Here is a 19814-nt window from a genome sequence, read left to right as displayed (position 1 = left end):
TTCATCGAGACGACGGAGGAATTTTCATGACTGTAGCTTTTCAAAATTCTCTTAGAGCGAGCTGGGAAAGCTCTGCACTGAGTTGCGCGCGCACGCACACACAAACACCCACAGATGGTATGTCATAGCTGGGCCGGATGCTTCACTGGCATCCTTTTTCTCAGGCTTCCCTGCAATCACACAACTGACAGATTTCACGGCCTAGCAACGATGCCTCTGTCAGCTTGTAACATGTAGGAACTGCTGCCGCTAATTGCAAGTTATTACCTAGCTTCTAGGACGTTCTAGGCTGTTTCTAAATATATTTCGTTTGGCTCTGGCAGCGCTTAGCTCACAGTAATGCTGTCTTAGACCCAAGTTTTGAAATATCTTTTCTGTGGTCACTTCCTGCCATTACGTGACAAGTCCTTGCTGCGCAGTATCGACGAATGAAGCAAGCGTACTCTCAAAGTTTCCCTCGCCCATTCGTACGTAATGAACGGATGCCGCCCTTCTGGGTTTGAGCGAACCCTTCCTGGGACTCACGCCAACACGTTTAATGAATAAAAGAAAGCAAGTTTGCTGCATATTTTTCAAATTGATATTCTAATTGCGCATACTCACCGAGGTTTCAAATTTTGTTCCCTCAAAGTGAAAAATCTCCTCAGACCAGCGCAGAAGTTGACGTGGTCTAGCAACACTGACACGCTTGCGTCAGGCCACACTTACTGTATAGTACACTATACCACTATTACGGGGTATAGCGTAAGGGCCCCGTGTGGTAGTAAAGCACAACGTTGGTAAAGCCGGTGTGGATGTTGTTTATCCGTTATTGTAGTGCGAAAATCAGCACCAGCATGCGGAGCCCACAGGAAAACGCGCGATCTTGCTGCTCTGTCACGGTGCAGATGGCGCGCAAGCAGTGTAAAAGGTACGACTAGTGTGTGCTTTGCCGTGCGACTGTATGCTAATGAACAGCTGTGTTATTAAAAAGAGAATTCACGTGATGCATTTCACTTTCGTTATCATCAGGGGTGCTTATGCCGAGCAAAAGAGCCTGATGAAAGGAGAAGTAGGGAGCGCCTTGCGAAAAGCGATTTCTTTGCGAGGTATACGCCACGCCATGATTATGCTGCCATTAACGAAGTTGACAGGACCGTCGCGGACAGCAATTGCAGTTGTAGGCGATCGCCTCGACGTGATGAGAAAAATCTACGAGCGCGACTTAGCGCTCTGTCTTGCTGGCTGACGAAAAGCTGATGGTGTGGTTGATATGCACTAGACCAGTTTGAAGATTGTGGCTAGTATCATCCACACCTCAACCAATGTGTTATGCGCGTAACCATTTCATACTTACGTGAGCTCCGATTACGGGATGAGCAGTTAATTTTTATTTATTTATTTATTTATTTATTTATTTATTTATTTATTTATTTATTTATTTATTTATTTATTTATTTATTTATTTATTTATTTAATACTGCAGGCCTTTACGGCCCAAGCAGGAGGGGCATACAGATAACATCAGGATACATAATGAAGATAGCAAATAATTTCAAAACACTTGTTCTTTGGGCAATAGACTATGAACAAATAAAGACTAAACAAAATGCAAACCGAGCTCTTCATTAGGGAAAGTCATGAACATAAACAAACAAATGAAAGGCAATTAATGAAATATCCAAAAATGAATTATCAAACATGCAGCAAGGAAAAAAAAAAGAAAAACAATCAGTTTGGACAACCAAAAAGCAGACAAGAAAAACATTTGAGATCAGCAATTCAAGATTTCAATTGAATCAGTGCTGGTTAGAAGAGACCGAGGTAAGTTGTTCCAATCTGTTATTGTGCGAGGAAAAAAAGGAATATTTAAAAACATTAGTTCTGGTGCTGTATGGCGTTAGAGAGTCGTCGTGTCGATGTCGTGTTCGGCGTGCAGTAAGTGGTGTTATGTACGGGTCAGGAGTTATAGCAAGAAGGTTATTTTTAAGAAGGAACATGGAACTTTAAGCGCTGAACTTTTCTTCTTAGTTCCAGTGTCTGTATTCCATGTTGTTTCATTAGTGCTGTCGATAGCTGTTGAAGCGATAGCTGTTGAAGCGATAGCTTCACTCTGCTAGGTAAAACCGGCTATCGCCGTGTGTGTAACATGACCTTGAGAGCGCGTGCCAGCTGCTGTGGAGAGGAGGGCAGAGGGTAGTCATATACGCAGCGCATAGTTCCCGCACAGCGCATGCGCGCGCCTCCGCGGAGGGCTACAACAGATGTGTACTCCGCCGTCGTCGCCGGGTTGCAAAGAGGAAGAAAAAGGCACCCCATATGTAGAAGAAGATGATGTGCCAAAGCCAGCAACAACTCCTAAACGATATAATAATACATCAAGGAGCGCGCTGGCCTAGCTGCGGAGCTGGTTACGAGGGACAACGCCGACGGCAACGGCGCGAATGCCAAAAAGCTGCGCTCTAAAAGAGAGAATGGGAGGTGGTAATGTGAACCGGAATCATGGAAGAATAAAATATTATCCTCGTTCATAGGAAAGGGGGACTCTAAGGACCTTAAAAATTGCAGACCAATCAGCTGTCTGTTACGTATAAGGCATTTACTAAGGTAATCGCTAATAGAATCAGGACAACCTTAGACTGCAATCAAACAAAGGATCAAGCAAGTTTTCGGAAACGGTACTCTACTATCGATCATATCCGTACCATCAACCAGGTGATAGAAAAATGCTCGGAATATAACCAGCCCTTATACATAGCATTCATTGATTATGAAAAAGCATTTGACTCAGTTGAAACCTCGGAGGTGATGCAGGCATTGCGAAATCAGGGGATAGACGAGCCGTACGGGAAAGTGCTGGAAGATATATATAGTGGCTGCACAGCAACTATAGTTCTGCATAAAGAAAGTAACAAAATTCCCAAAAAGAAAGGTGTTAGGCAAGGAGACACAATGTCCCCAGTGCTATTCACAGCTTGCTTAGATGAAGTATTCAGAGACTTGTAATGGGAGCAGTTAGGAATAAGGGTAGAAGGAGAATACGTCAGTAATTTGCGATTTGCTGATGACATTGTCTTGCTAAGTAACTCGGGGGATGAACTGCAAATAATGATTGATGACCTAGACAGGAAAAGTAGAAAGGTACGCATAAGAATCAATATGCAGAAGACTAAAGTAATATTCAACAACCTCGGGAAGGAACAGCAGTTCACGTTAGGTAGCAAAGCACTGGAAGTAGTAGGCGAATATGTCTACTTAGGACAGGTAGTAACCGCAGATCCGGACCATGAAAAGGAAATAACAAGAAGAATAAGATTGGGATGGAGCGCATTTGGGATGGAGCGCATTTGGCAAGCACTCGCAGATTAGGACTAGCAGCTTACCGGTATCGCTCAATAGGAAAGTATACAACAGTTGCATCTTACCTGTACTCACCAATGGGGCTGTAACGTGAAGGCTAACCAAGAGGGTTCTACTTAAGTTGAGGACAACGCAGAGGGCTATGGAACGAAAAATGGTAGGGGTAACATTAGGAGATAGGAAGCGTGCAGAGTGGGCCAGAGAAATAACTCAAATTACTGACATTCTAGTGGAAATTAAGAAGAAATGGGCATGGGCAGGACATGTAGTACGAAGAGAGAATAACCGATGGTCGCTTAGGGTAACAAACTGGATTCCAAGGAAAGGAAAGCGTAGCAGGGGGCGGCGGAAAGTTAGGTGGGCGGATGAGGTTAAGAAGTTCTCAGGGGTCAAGTGGATGCAGCTAGCACAGAACCGGGTTAATTGGAGAAATATGACAGAGGCCTTCGTCCTGCAGTGGGTATAGTCAGGCTGATCATGATGATGAATGTGGAGGCAGTAAATCCCCTCTCCAGATTTTGGAAAGAGAGATGGGAAAGGGCGAACAAGGATGGTTACAAGTGTCCCGCAGCCCTTCGCCCCTCTGCGCCCTTTCCGGGGCAAAGCCAGGTGTGAGACTCTGGGGCACGACACTTTCGGGTGTCAAGTCCCCTACCCCATCTGAGAGCAGTAGTCTTGGAAGGTCGATCGTGTTACGATGTTCAGATGGGGGCTTAAAGCTTGTACGCTGTAACCAGCGTGTTTACACGGACGTGCAGATTAACTGCCACTGATGCAAGTGATCTTCCGCTAGATGTTTTCTTCGGAGTATTGATGCAGGCCTGGGCCAGCCCGTGTTCACCACCGGCTAGCTGTTTGACATTGTGAGAGAGAAACGATTATGTGGAAAAATTATTTGCTCTCACACCACAACCACCGCTCAAACATTTTTTTTTTGTTACACACTCACAACTTTTTTTCTTCTTATTTTGTCTTTGGAAGTAATCAAGGAATCGTACGAAGTTCCAGTATAGAGACGAAAGAATACATTTTGCGAATCATTTTTGGCTTTAATGGGCGGTGTCGTCCGGAGTTTCTCGTTACCAATATCTAAATAACATTAGCACGTGGCAACAAGCGGGCGGGCGACTCCGACATAAAATTTGATGACCGCGGTACGTTTGAAGTCACTCTCGAAAATAGGGTTGAGAGAAGCGCAATCAGGCCGCGACGCTTAGGGTGATTGCGGCAATCTAAAAGGCCTCTCTTGACGGCAACGCAGGCTGCCGCCAAATCTGCATGGCGTGCCAGCTGAATACGACTGGCATTCCAAGTGGGGAAAAATTCTTGCGGAGTACGGCGAGCGCGTGCAGTGCAGCCGAAGGGCTGTAGAGGGGGGTTCAGGGTACACCGATGTGAAGTGCTTCAGCTCCCGACGCATGGGCGAAGAGGTGCCCCAGAGAATTCCCTTAGCAGTGCAAAGCGAGCATTAGTTTAAGTCTTTGACGAGAGAATCTCAACTTTCTCCTGTGCTGCCTTTGCACGGCGGCCCATTGCGCTGCGCCGGGGATTAGCTGGCGGGGCTTCTCTGGGGCAGCCTTCGGCGCGACGGCACTGAGTCGTTTAGCGGGCGCACCGCGCCGCTCCAGTCATGCTAATGGAGCTTAACGAGCGAAGACGCCATTACTTCTGCGACGAGGTCTCCTTTTGTGCCCGCCGGCGCAGTCACTTCTCTCCCGTCTTTCTACTATCCCTTTTGGGCACGCGTCTGTGTGCATGTGCCTGCACTGAGTGGCCGTCAAACGCTCAATCTTACTCCGTGCCCTTGACCGCCAGATCCTCAGGCCGTCATTTCCTTTTTTTTTCTCTCTCTCTCGTTGGTCTGCGCGTGTGTGCGTTATATGGTTTTTCATTCCGTTTTGCTTTCTCTCGAGCTAGAAAGAGATGCGTCGCCGCGCATGTAGCCTTGGGTCTGCATTCGCCATTCATTCTTCTGTTTGGGGAATAGCTAGCCGTATCCTGGCGTATTATGGCGGACGGGGAAACGGGGATGCAAATTTTGTATGGGACAATTTTTGTGCACCATGATGCGATAAAAGCTTCTGCGAAGTGTGCGTGTGGCCCCGAAGACTTTAGGGAAGAACGTATGCCGAAAATTTGGTTGCAGAGGTTTCTTTTTCCTTCAGTCACTGAAAGTATTCGACGCTGCGATAGCGGCTAGCGTTCTAGCGATAGCGATAGCGGCTAGCCGCGTGCTCTCGTTGTGCCAGCCGGAGCGCAGCAGCCGCCTGGTCAGCGAGCGCGAAGATGAATGCGGGGTGAATGTTCGCCCATCGTTCTTAGCGACCGACCAAACAATTCGAGATCAGTATATTTTACGAACTATTCAGCCTGGGGCCGAGGATTCTGTCCTTGTTAGTGGATTAGCGAGGTGTGGGATTGTCTACTGCACGCCGCGTTTTACTCTTCCTCGATTCCCGAAGCTGTTGCCGATGGCTTGCGGCTGCTTGCAAGCGCTGAGGCCAGTCCCGCGCTAGTATGCGTCGATGTCTTTTTTATTTAACAATCCATCAGGGACAGCCCCCCTCTTAAAACTCGCGGTCATCGTCTGGATAAAATTACGGCATCACATAGCAAGCCTACGTGACCCATTGTCACCGGTCACGTGACCGATTGGCACCCGTTTACGTTGACTCAACCATTTTTTTATGTGTGGGTTATTCTCTTGTGGTATTCTTTCCCATCAGAAGTACAGCTGACGCTCGTTTCACATTAGGTCAGCACCCTTCCTCTTGCTGCTAATTCATTCAGATTTGCTCAAGTTTTTCCCCTTAAAACATTCATCGCCCCTTTGTGGGTGATTTGCGTACTAATGCGCATTTCTTCCTTTGTTTTTCTTCGCAGGTGATTCTGCGCAGTGCGACGAACGCCCGATAATCCAGGATGGCGGCTTGTCGAGCTATGAAAGGAACCTTTACCTCTACCATGTAAGCCCACTTTTTTGTCTGCTGTGTGTACACAGTTGTGGGCTAACCGTTCAGATTCGCTGCGCATATACATGGTCTGTTACCAGTTTCATGCGACTCAGAGGCCGAAGAAATGGTGCTTTGTGGGCGTTTGTAACGGCTGGCTAAGTGGCAACCGCTGCTACGCTTGCTCACTGGCACACGCTTTTCTGTGATCTAAACATGCACGTCAGCACAAAGTTTTACGTTCACGTCGTCTCTCATCGTGCGCAGTCAAGTAGTATATATATGGACAGCATCTGTCAGTGCACGCCACCTTTAAAGCTATCTTCGCGGTTCGTTATTTCACCTTAATGGTGGAAGTGGATAGCGAAGCACAACAGCAAAAGCGTATTGCCATTTTTTTTCTTATTTATCTTTCTTTGGTTTAATCTTGTTAGCAGTAGTTACAGCTTGCTCCTGAGCTCCATAGAAAATGTTTATTCGTGTTACGAATAATGTATTATGTGTCAGTGATGAGGAAATATATTAACTTAGCCACACAGCTGTTGCGTCATTACCGATAGCAGAGGTGGAATTGTTGCGCCATGGCGCGCCATGGGGATTTCTCTGCGCCATCCTGCTATACAGAGAGCGCAAAGTACGCCTTGAATAATTTCCGGCGCCATGCCGAAAACTTTACGCGAAAAAGAAATTAAGAAAGGAGGCAGCTGTCAGTTTCTGTTTCCCTATGAGCGTTTTGCTTGTTAATACATAGCTGAACGCAGACCACAAAGCTTGCATCAGCGCCCAGTGGCGCCAGTATAGTGCGTCCGCCCCTGCCCGTGCGTTCATAATCAGCGTAACATAATGGATGCATAGCACACGAGCAGTAAGCGGCGGCAACTGTGGTTGTGCACGAGGACGAGGAAATTTGGGGAAATCACGAAAAGTACCATTTTTCCTTATTCCCTGCTGCTAAACTGGCAGAAGCGAGCCAAGCAGTGGTGGCGTTATGCAGAAGCGAAATAGCAAGCCGCATGCACTGCGGTGGTTGTAGCAACCGCTTTTCTCGATGACTGTTGCAGAGATCAAGAAAGCAACGTATGACAAAAAAGTCGGGCTAGAAGCCAGACCGCGCAACCGCATTGCGTACAGTGCGGCGCAGTGCAGGGCTGGGCCACCAAACACCGTGGTTTCGTTTTCTTTGCTCATGCTAGCGTGTGGGTGGTTGGGAGCCGTCACCGGGCTTGCAGTTTGGCGGAACCGGTATGCTAGGACTGTGCACCAGTTAGGCCGCGTCCAGGTACGATTGGCACGATGGTCAAAATAGCACTCCTCGGAGCCGAATTTGCCTACTAGGGAGTTAACCACACACCTCTGACGTGCGCGCGTCAGCTTTGCGTCGTCCGCGCCAGCCCTCGGCGACGGCGGGAACGGCGACTTCCAATGCTTCGGAAATGCGCGCTCGTTAAGTGACGTTACGCGCGTTGTGTGGTGAAGCCTCCTCACACGCGATACAGGCTGCTTGGGAGGGGGCACCACCACTACCGTGTCGCACTGTGAAGGGTACCGGGAAGGCGCTTACCATTTTCGAGCAGTTCTGCCTATAGACTCTCGCGACGGTGTGCACGCAATAAAGCATGGATGGAAATGCGAGTTATTGTCGCACTGTTCTCGTGAAAAAGTCAGACGACCATTGCCGAAGATTTCTCCATATTAATCTATTGTAATGTAAGTATTTCTGTTTTTCGATTCTTCAAACTTTGCATAATGTGATTTTTTTCCAGGCCCCGTCAGGTTCGAATTAACAAGTTGTTACTGTATTAGACTTTGCAAGTGTTTTTATTTCCAGCCAGCTGCTGTGTAATGCATATTCAGGGACCAGTACGTTGGTCAGACGTAATGTTTTAGCGATGAATGTAGTGTCGAGTAGTATGCAGAAAATGAGAGGACAGGCCGGGCGCTACTCATGCCTTCTATGTTTCTCTGTGGTGCCCATCATCGGTCAAGTACAGTATGCTTGAAAGACCTGCTAGAAATACTTTGGTGTAGTTAACCAAGTATTATGAATGCGCAGTGTATCTTAAGTAGCTAGGAATAGCAACACATTTTGCAAGTTTCATAGATATAATGTTTCGTTGCGTACGTAAATGAGGGTCTATTCTCTAAAATGCAGGTGCAACATTAAACAAAAAATTCAAATTTTATATCATCCCAGATTGCTCGAAACCTCCACTTTGCTTGCTCCAAACCTAATTCAAAAGGCAGTTGCCCCCCCCCCCCCCTCCCCCCGATAGCGAACTGTGAACGCGCGTCAGCTTGTGTGCTGTATGATATCGTCTTCCATGTTAATTGCTGGTCATCGCAAGACCTCCAGGGCAGAGCAAGTGTTAACTATTTCTACCGCCTGGAAACATTGCTGGGATGGGAACAACAGTAGCTAAACATTAACTTCGAGAAGCCGCTCGCATTGTTCAGAGAAATCTTGAAAAGGCTTCTTCTGGAACACTGACATAGCGAAACAGGAAACTCAGCTTCCTTCCTGTTTCTTTCAACAGCTGGAAGCACGAGCATGTAGTAGAAGTTTCATAACTTCGGAGTTCGCTGAATAGCAGTCTTTTTTTTCCTTTGTATTGGCGTTTCGGTGACCTGATGGGTAACACTGATTTTCCGAAATGCAGAGCGTGTCCTGAAGCGTTCTCTCAACCTGGAACAACGCAAGCTGTTACCCGAGAAAGATGCGCGCGCGGCGAAGTTTGGCTGCCGTCTTGCAGCGCTTTTTGCGATCCGTTCGTACGGAGGAGGAAAAAAATTCGATCCTTTTGAAAGGGGCTATACCTCTGGAACGTAGATACGTCGTTCTTTGTACTTGCGAGCAATAACTTGAACGAATGCGCAGCGACTTCCCGCGGCGGCAGTACTAGAGCGACATGAGGAGGGCACCGCGGTGCGCGCAATTGTGCGCGCGCTTTCCTGCCTCGCATTTTTTTGCTCGCACGTGGAGCTCTTGTCGAGGGTGCCTTATCTGGGGCGCCGTGTCCCATCTTGACTGTCGATCTTACGCCGCGCCCTTAATGAACTACCCCATCTGCGCGCTGAACAGCTGAACAACGTTTCAGAATCGAGTTACTGCACGAAGTGAAAAGAGCTGTAGGCTTGACCCTGTTTTATTTTTAGACGACTATTGGGGGGGTTCCTCCTCTGTTGTCTTTTCATTTCGCTAACTCGACACTTGTGTTACTTTGTGCGCAACGCGCGCAAACGAGGATGCGGGGGACGTAAATGGTAAAAAGAAACATGGCCGTGGTGCTCATTATCGACGGTTTTATCTGTTCTATTTTTGCTCTTCTGTTCCTGGTCTGATCACTTGCGCGTCAAGTAGAAGTAAGCGAGGGATATATTTTGCTTCTGGCGGGTACGAGGTCTGCTCTTTAATAACGAAAATAGTAATAGGGAAAAAAAGCGAGAAACTAATCGGCGGTTCGCCACTTGTCGTGATTTTTTTTTTTTTCTTGCGTGCCAATGTCGCGGAGTGCTGTTTCAGTGCGATGGTCTCGCTTTAGAGCTCTCTCTCTCTCAACGCATAATCACGAGTATAGACTATCGCGGAACGTTGCGCAAGGCTCCGGAGTAGTATGGGGTAAAGTAAACGTGTGCTGGAAATAGCCGTTTCATTTTACGTAATGCGCTTGGCTGTTTTGCGGCTACTGCCGACTCGTAAATCTCTTTTCGCGTTCTTTTTTTTTTTTTTATTTGCGCAATGTTGCTTCGTTGCTTCCTTCATGTATTTATTCTGTCTGTCGCGTGTCCTGCGTTACGCGCTGAAACATCCTTATTCTTCTCGAACGCCTACTTTGCGCAAGCTATACTTTGCCGAGGGATCACCTATTACGGTAAGCATTTACATACCCCCCCCCCCCCCCCCTTTTTTTTTTCTTTTACGTCCGACCGTTTTGAGGCTCATGTTGGCATTTTGCATAACTCTTGAATATCTAGCTCATGGCTGGCTTTTTTGACAGTCCGCTATGAATACTCTTCGTCTCACAGTTGCTTCTGCGTGCTGTTCCGATCTCCGACGTATGATTGTTAGCTCTATTCGGCCTACGGGACGACGGTGTAGTTTCGTTCAAATGTACCAATGCTTGGTGCACGGCTAATCTCAGAGCTGCTGCTTTATAACGCTATAGTTAGTCTGAGTATCATATGAACTTCGAGCCTCAAATGGAAAATCGGTGACCTTCTTTCGAGGAGTGAAATAGACGCTACATTAAAGCCGACAAAGCACTGCCTGCTCTAAACGACGTGACAGGAAGAGAGAGTAAAAAAGGGGAGGGGGGAGGGTAGGGAGGGGTTTAGAGGCGGATGAAAGTTGTGAAGAAGGCTTTGTGCGCACTCGCTTTTTTGTCATGTAGTCAAGCCCAATGAATAAAGTTAAGCTTAGATGTTTTCGCATTAGTGCATGCCCCTTTTTTGAAGCCGAAGTAACTTTCAAAGCATCGCTCACAAATTGAAATCGCGGTATTGAAAGGATCGACTACCTGAGTTGACATGGCCAGCTCCTTTCGATACGGGAGGGTGTGGTGGGAATCGAGCCCTCCCGTACCTATGGATACCGAGTGAGGCACGCGACCCCTAGTCCACCCGGGCACTTCCTTATGGCTTAGCTAAAGCGGGGCTTCATATTTATGCCGGATGATCTTTCTCGTGAGGTGTCAACTTACGGCTGCATGCTAATGATTGTGTGTGACAGATATTGAGTAACAAATTGGGGGATTAGCGATAAATTCAGTGGCAAAATATAGATAAGCGAACTGGGATCCGCAAAGGGGTCGTGAACGGAGCCATCAACGCTGTCGCATCATAATCTTAAAGGTGCAGGTTAAATGTACCCCCATTATTTTTTTTTTCTCATTCCGGTGTCGTGAAGCATTTCCCGTCTGTCTACTTTCGTACATATTTCTCCGTCATACTTCAAAGCGAATTTTTCTCTGGCCTACTGCCGTTACTGAATGAACCAGCGCATGGTGATATGTACTGCTTCAGTTGTAGTTTTTACTTGAGCGCCTAGTGACAATCTTTCTGCCGTGTGTTACTACTGAAGCTCGAGATTCTCACTATACGATTAGGGCCAGCAGTGTAGAGGCCAAGCCTTGGCGTTTACACTATTACTATATGTTTCTTAGCTGTGTGGCAACACGGACATATGAAAGGGCTGATTATCTAACGCCTGAAAACGTAGGATATATTATGGTAACGGAGGTATGTACCTTCGAGGCTAAAATTGATCACATTAAGGTAGCGATAAAAATTCTGTGGATATGTGACGATGATATCAGGGAAAGCGACTGCGTATCCTAAAGGCTACTTAAATGCGCAGAAACTGCAAGCTGAACTACCATTATTATTCAGGCGTGCATATCGTGCATCGTGCATATTATCTGTTTCATGTGCAGAATGCTGGCCAATCTATTTGGGAGCGATGCGGAGATGTGCTATAGATCGTACACATGTAAATTTCCCGTCCATTTAGTGAACCCCCATAAGAGCTACCGGCAAAGACTTTCCATTTCGCTTCACATTTATCTCTATAGTGTCGTCTTGTGCTTAACGCATTATGGCTTCATTTGCTGCTCCGAAACTAAACCATTATGACGGAACTAATTTACCACCACCATCAGTCAGGTAAGCAGGCGGTTGGTAAGGATCGAAAAGGAAAATAATTGCATCATAGCAGTCTTACATTCACTGTGCATCTGTTTCGTCCACTGATTGCGAAATTCCAGCTTCCCGGTTAACTGCTCCGAGAAGGCAGTGCCCTGAAAAAGGGTTACTTCTTCTCACTTTCCACCTACACACACAATTGCAAAGCTGTGTTCGTATTTAGTGCATCACATGGTTAATAGAACTGATGAGCACAACAATAAAACGCGCAAGATTGCAGATTTATCAGTCCCAACTCGCGCGAGATATTCACTAGCAAACTTTTCTAGGGGTCACCCCCCCCCAAGGGATATCGACGGTTGCTGGTTCTTGCTTACTTTTACAGCTAAATAGGGAAATAGGGTGCTTCTACTTTCGTCGTTCACTCGTGTGTAAAAGTCTTCACCGTCGACGTCTAGATTTTAAATTATCTCCAAAGCGCGCGTCGAGTGCCTACCATTCCGCTTTCACGCCACCCGTATGTCAGGCTGCCGTGTCCGCTTTGTATTCAGATTTTTTTTTCCCCTTAGCATGTTAGGAAAAAAGTAAAGACATGTGAGGTTGCCGCTGTCGACAAACAAGTGCGAATTGTTATTGTAAAATATCAAAAACACAATACTACGAACTCTGAACGCGGAAGAAGTCCTCCATAATGATTCATTCATTTCATTTTCAATTCATCTATTTTTTTCAGAGCAGTTACAAAGCAACTCTGAATGGCCCCTGGGCTAAAAGTTGCACTCAGCAACTTGACGACGGCCCAGGGGCCAAAGTACAAGACAGGAGTCGACGCAGTTTTCAGTTTAGATAAACAATAATAAAATCAATCTACTCTCAAAACCGCAAAAATATGTACAAGCCTAGTTAGTGCCAAACGCAGATGCATATAAGATAGAAACTGTTGTAATGCAGAAGCACATCACAAACCAAAACTAACAACTACATCGTCTTACCTAGACAAGGCACATAAACAGAAACAAAGTTCGAGAAGATGAAAGTGACGCGTATAATTCTAGCTCAGATTACAAAAGAATATTTTTAGTTCTTTCTTAGATGAAAACGCCTGTTTAGGGTATTTGTTGAGAAGGGATGGTAAATTATGTTTTAATGACTGAAGTTTGTATTGAGTGCGGAAATTGGGAACTGACCAATGAGGAACGTTTCTAATGCATACATCCGTTATCCGGGGTTGTAATGATGCAACAAGCTTAATAAAATTGACAGATTCTGCATAAGAGAAGTAGAGTTGGTTTAACAATTTAAATTCATAACTGTGTGTGATTAGGATAATGTCATACTTCGGAAATAGGTCTTTTGTAGTTGTGTCTATGCCAACGTTCGCAACATAGCGCAAGACGTTTTTCTGAGGCACGTTGATTTTATTAATATTCCGTTTTGTTGTTGTGCTCCAAACAAGAGTACAGCAGTTTACGTGAGTTGCAAATAGCGCATAATATAACTGCAGTTTAACTTGTTCTGGAAGTATATTTCTGCAGCAGGACAGTGCCTGCTACCACTGAGAGCTTTTTGCACATATTGTTAATGTGGTGATCCCAGCTTAGATGACAGTTTAGTGCAATGCCCAAAACCTTGTGCTCATCTATTATTGTGATGCGATCATTCATAAAGCTGATTGAATTTTGAAGTGTGAATGTTTTATTGCGGGGCCTAAACAGTAAACATTTCGTCTTTGTAGGATTAATTACAGTGCGGTTTGACTGGGACCACCATGCAAGTTTATTAAGAGTTTCGTTGCACTGAATAACCAAGTCATTTGGATCTTTACCGGCAAAGAGGAGGCTACTATCATCAGCATATATAAACCAGTTAGCTGACTTAGTAATGTGTGCTATATCATTTATGTATAAGTTGAATAATAGCGGGCCGAGGATACTACCCTGCGGTACTCCACAATGTAGAGGCAATAAAGATGACAATATTATTTATACGGACGCATTGGAGTCAGTCTTTCAGATATGACGCAATTAAATTGAGGGGCTGTCCCCTTATTCCGTATTGTGATAGCTTACCTGTCAAAATGCTATGATTAACGGAGTCAAATGATTTGCTGAAATCGATGAACAGACCTAGAGTAAAAAGACCAGCATCTATATTTTGAACTATCTGTTCTTTCAGCGAAAGCAGGGCTATTTCTGTCGATCGTCCCTTCCTAAATCTATACTGGCAGTCGGTTATTACATTATTTTTCTCAAAGAATCTATTAAATCTATGAAAAATAACCTTTTCAAGTCCTTTTGAAAAAATCGAGAGGATAGATATTGGCCGATAAATATTCACGACATTTACATCACCCCCTTTGTGCACCACAGTAATTCTAGCCTTTTTCATCGCATTTGGAAAAATTCCCAGTTCAAGAGCCAAGTTAAAAATGTGGGCTAAAACAGGCGCAATGCATTCTATTACAAATTTGACTGGTCTTAGTTGTATATTATTAGGATCTAGCGCTTTAGAATTTTTCATGTTAAAGAAAGTGTGGTATACCTCCTCGGTGTCAGTCGGTTCAAGAAACAAACTTTGTGAGATACTGTAGCTCAGGGTGTTCATGCTTGGGGGGCCTAAATTACTTGCTGAGACAATGTTAGCAAAGTGCCGGTTGAAGTGATCCGCAAGCTGCACACCAGACATCTCTACGCCATCATTAATTACTGTTTGTGCTGATGCGGTCTTCCTTCTTCGGCCGAGAATTTCATTGACAATATTCCATACGGCAGGTAGGTTATTAGCTATAGTTTCAGCGAAGAGATTTTTGTAGTACAAACGTTTTGCCTGTTTTAGTGTTGCATTTAGTTTATCCCGCACAGTCTTAAATTCCTTGAGCTTCTCCTCGCAGCGCGAACGAAGAAAAGCGTGATAAAGGTTGTTCTTTTCTTTGATACGCTTGACATATGTTCTGAGGTCACCCAAGGTTTCCGAGTTTTCCGCGATCGTCTTGCTTTCTTAAAAGGGAAATGTTTATTGTAGATAAGAAGAAAAGCTTCAAGAAATTCCGAGTAGGCTGAGTTAGCATCACTGAGTTCCAATATAGATTTCCAGTCATGCGCAGTAATTTCATGTTTGAAAGATTCTAACGCACTTTCGGAAATAGGCTGGTAAGTAAATTCCTGGGACAAGTGCTTTTTGCTAGGGCCTGGAAAAGTCATGAAGACAGGGCAGTGATCGCTTATGTCGGATGAAATAGTACCCGCACTGAGGATATCTGTATTTAGATTAGTGATAAGAAGATCAAGCGTTGATAAGGTGAAAGGAGTAACACGTGTTGAAGGGGTAATCACATTTTTGTAACCGGCTGAAAGCAGCCTATAGCATCAAAATCATAATTGTTATTTTCGTCCATGATGTCAATATTAAAATCACCACCACAAGTGAAAACAAAACTGTTTTGAGAAACATAATCCAATAGGCTCTTAAAAAACGTGAAAAAGTCTTCGATATTGCCATTTGGAGGTCGGTACAGAGCACTAATAATTTCCTTACTGGTTTTTATCGTGAGCACTTCAAAATTAGCCGTTATTGTAGAAAATTCTGCCATTTGTTCGCAATGCAATTCTGAAGCAATGTAAATTACCAAGCCACCACCTCGTCTGCAGGGGCGATTCAGAAATAAGTGTTGGTAACCTTCAATTGGAGAGATGTCTGATGCGTGATTACAGCAAGTTTCAGATATCATTAGGACTCTAAATTTGAAGGAGAATCCACGCAATGTTCATCGATCTCGTCACGCTTGTTGCGCACGTAACGAGCGTTCAAGTGTAAAACAGACGTGTCGGATCTGGAGGCTAATTTAAGAGCAGCCGGCGACAAATATTCAAAGTATTCCATTCTCAGAGCACCAAGATGATCGACGCTGCAAGCTACAGAAACTTATCTAAATCCGTTTCATGCTCAATCCTGATGACTGGCGCATCATCTGACTTTCTTGCGAAAATTTTGCCATTCAACGTCCAAACAGACTTCCAGCCTTGCCTGTGCTTCCTACCAATAGCTGCACCCAGAAGTTTTTTCAGGAACGGGCAAAGATGTTCATTAACATAGATGGGATCAGATTTGTCCAGATTTATGTCACTGTTAAGAAGTCTTGCTTTCCTTCCCTTCATCAAAACAGCGTCTCGCTTTGCTCTAGACTTGAACTGCACAACAATGTGTTTTACAGTATCGTCGTGTGTAGGCACCCTGTGACACACCTCAGTGTCATGCTCGACGATCGGTTCTTTCAAGGCACTGCCGATTCGATGCAATGTCGAATCGATTTAGGCGCCCCCTGTGGGTCGTGAAAATTTCTAATATACCGGTCTGTATTCTTTGTGTGTGTGTGTGTGCGTGTGCGTGCGTGTGCGTGCGTGTGCGTGTGTGTGCGTGTGTGTGTGTGTGCGTGTGTGCGTGTGTGTGTGTGTGTGTGTGTGTGTGTGTGTGTGTGTGTGTGTGTGTGTGTGTGTGTGTGTGTGTGTGTGTGTGTGTGTGTGTGTGTGTGTGTGTGTGTGTGTGTGTGTGTGTGTGTGTGTGTGTGTGTGTGTGTGTGTGTGTGTGTGAGAGAGAGAGAGAGAGAGAGAGAGAGAGAGAGAGAGAGAGAGAGAGAGAGAGAGAGAGTGTCCACAGGCTGTCGTCTATGCGTTTACCTGCTGTGAAACAGTTCCGCAATTCTGATAGGGCGCGTTATTGGGCACAAGCCTGAATCTTTAAATTTTGTCTTATTTTGCTTGTGCTTCCAGCCTATAGCTACTGGCATATAGGAAGTTTTCTGCGTGCATAGTTTAATGTCTGCCTTATGTTACTTAATTGCTTTTGTTTTTAAGATTCATTGTACTGTGTTGCCAGTTTCTCAGTGTTTTGCTTCCTTATGGCGCGTCCTCTAACTTTTTTAACACTTTGTTTGGTTGTTTGTTTGTTTGTCTAAGTTGTTTGATAATATATTGACAATTTGCCAAACTCCAACTGCCGTGTAGCTAAGTATTCTATATTTGTCATATCCGCAGCATAGATTGTGCTGGGCGAATTCCTGTCTCCTTTTTATTTGCTCCCGCAGCTCTGCCTGCATGCATACGGCCTCTCTTTGGGCTTATATGTCTTAAATTTGCACTTGAACAGCATAATCCTTTCTTCCTGGAGCCTTTATATGGTTCTCAAGTTTTATCGCCACTCTGTAGTTCTCCGCCACTTCTTGCTCCCAACAGTAACTTTAACTTTTTATTTTTTTATTAACCGGAATTTGTACTGCTGACGACTATAGCCAATAAATATCTTGTTCCTGTTTACGGAAAGCTGCATTGTTGTTGCCTTCTGTTTTGTCACACCCTTTTCACTGTGGTCAGGGGTTCCTTATTTTACCAACTTCCTGGATTTATTTCTACCTCTTTACCGGAATTCTTGTTGCTCTCATAGCCAGCAATTTTAGACAAGTTCTTAGAAAACGAAACAGAATATATCAGCAGATCCTCCCTCGGCAGGCCTTCAACTTCATTGCCATTTATTTTCAGAAACTACCTCATTGGTTGTCTGTGGCAGCCGTAATTAGTCGTTGTAACCGCATGAAAATCTTAGATTTTCTTACGCACCGGAAGCTTAGGTATTTCGATCAGATCATTTCTATCATTATGTTCATAAGGAGTGACTTGTGATATTCCACAGTTGATTCACAACGATTTTTTCAGCACTACCCATCGCTTTTCTGCGGTAAATGTAACTACTCGGTTCGACCGCAGGAAATCCTTTAAAGGCAAATTTTTTACACGCGTTGGAAGCTTTAACCTTTTTCATAATCACGTGCATAACGGTACCTACCAATATCCCGCTTTTGCTTAACAATTAAAAGGTGTCCAAGGAAGCTGGACTTGTTAATTTTTGCCACAGTTCTCGCGCCTTCTTTTTACTCCCTCCTCAATGATAGCTGCTATCGTTACTCTTATGGGACTGGGTTACATTTACTGTGCTAGTGTCTCATTTCGCGCACTCTCTTTGCGCAGGAGGAAATGCCCGACCGTCCAAGGGTGGCTACATTGCTCAGCAGCCTGGCCAACTACGAAGTGGCCATACCCTCCGTCGCGGGGGAAGAGGCCCAGGCTGCTCCCAAGGTATGTGCCGCTCCGGCGTTCCTTCTGTCCCGACGCGCAATCGGCATAGGAACTGATGCTTGCATCCGAGGCCAGCAGCGTTTCTTCCCTTGATAAATCCTAATGAAGGGGAGCGCATAGCGAGGGGACAACCGCCAACCGCTCCTGGGATATGGTTTGGCACTGCGCTTCCCTCGGTTGCCTTTTTGGGTTGCCGCAATAACTGGTGACAATATGACACTTATTCATTATTCATTTCGCGCGCGTAAAAAAAAAAATGTAATATGCTTACTGCCCTACTTTCAACCAACTTCTTTAAGTGAATCCCCGTGCCGCGAATCCTCCCGTGCTCCGAAGTTTATTTCTGCGTTTAAATAAGTTTGTTTCTGCTTTTCCTACTTTCCATCTGGTCGAACGTATATCATCATCATCATCATCATCATCATCATCATCAGCCTGACTATACCCACTGCAGGGCAAAGGCCCCTCCCATATTTCTCCAGTTAACCCGGTTCTGTGCTAGCTGCATCCACTTGACCCCTGCGAACTTCTTAATCTCATCCGCCCACCTAACTTTCTGCCGCCCCCTGCTACGCTTTCCTTCCCTTGGAATCCAGTTTGTTACCCTAAGCGACCATCGGTTATCCTCTCTTCGCACTACGTGTCCTGCCCATGCCCATTTCTTCTTCTTAATTTCCACTAGAATGTCGGTAACTTGAGTTATTTCTCTGACCCACTCTGCACGCTTCCTATCTCTTAATGTTACCGCAACCATTTTTCGTTCCATATCCCTCCGGGTTGTCCTCAACTTAAGTAGAACTCTCTTGGTTAGCCTCCACGTTTCAGCCCCATAGGTGAGTACAGGTAAGATGCAACTGTTGTATACTTTCCTCTTGAGCGATACCGGTGAGCTGTTAGTCATAATCTGCGAGTGCTTGCCAAATGCGCTCCATCCCAATCTTATTCTTCTAACTATTTCCTTTTCGTGGTCCGGATCTGCGGTTACTACCTGTCCTAAATAGACATAATCGCCTATTAATTCCAGCACTTCGCTACCTAATGTAAACTGCTGTTCCTTCACGAGGCTGTTGAACATTACCTTAGTCTTTTGCATATTGATTTTCAAGCCTACCTTTCTACTTTTCCTGTCTAGGTCATCAATCATTATTTGCAGTTCATCCCCCGAGTTGCTTAGCAAGGCAATGTCATCAGCAAATCGCAGATTACTGAGGTATTCTCCATCTACCCTTATCCCTAACTGCTCCCATTCCAAGTTTCTGAATACTTCCTCTAAGCAAGCTGTGAATAGTACTGGGGAGATTGTGTCTCCTTGCCTAACACCTTTCTTTATGGGAATTTTGTTACTTTCTTTATGCAGAACTATGGTTGCTTTGCAGCCACTATATATATATATATATATATATATATATATATATATATATATATATATATATATATATATATATATATTCCAGCACTTTCACGTACGGCTCGTCTACCCCCTGATTTCGCAATGCCTGCATCACCGCCGAGGTTTCAACCGAGTCAAATGCTTTTTCGTAATCAATGAATGCTATGTATAAGGGCTGGTTATATTCCAAGCATTTTTCTATCACCTGATTGATGGTATGGATGTGATCGATAGTAGAGTACCGTTCCCAAAACCCTGCTTGATCCTTTGATTGATTGCATTCCAACTTTGTCCTGATTCTATTAGCGATTACCTTAGTAAATACCTTATACGTAACAGACAGTAAGCAGATTGGTCTGTAATTTTTAAGGC

General features: G+C 45.0%; 1 protein-coding gene across 3 annotated transcripts in view; it reads left to right on the top strand.

Moving 5' to 3' along the window:
• kcc (solute carrier family 12 member kcc) overlaps positions 1-19814 on the top strand; it is a 353291-nt gene that overhangs the window by 232548 nt on the left and 100929 nt on the right. For all 3 annotated transcript variants that reach the window (XM_084588671.1, XM_084588670.1, XM_084588669.1), the window contains 2 exons: positions 6223-6305; positions 17945-18052. In XM_084588671.1, coding sequence (XP_084444797.1) covers positions 6223-6305; positions 17945-18052 — 191 coding nt within the window. The remainder of the gene's footprint in view (positions 1-6222; positions 6306-17944; positions 18053-19814) is intronic.

This window comes from Amblyomma maculatum, chromosome 1, assembly GCF_055883805.1.
Source record: "Amblyomma maculatum isolate TAMU_Amacu chromosome 1, ASM5588380v1, whole genome shotgun sequence".
NCBI classification, from domain to species: Eukaryota; Metazoa; Arthropoda; class Arachnida; order Ixodida; family Ixodidae; genus Amblyomma; species Amblyomma maculatum.
Note: the sequence above shows the minus strand (reverse complement) of the source record. Positions and strands in the feature narration are given on the sequence as shown.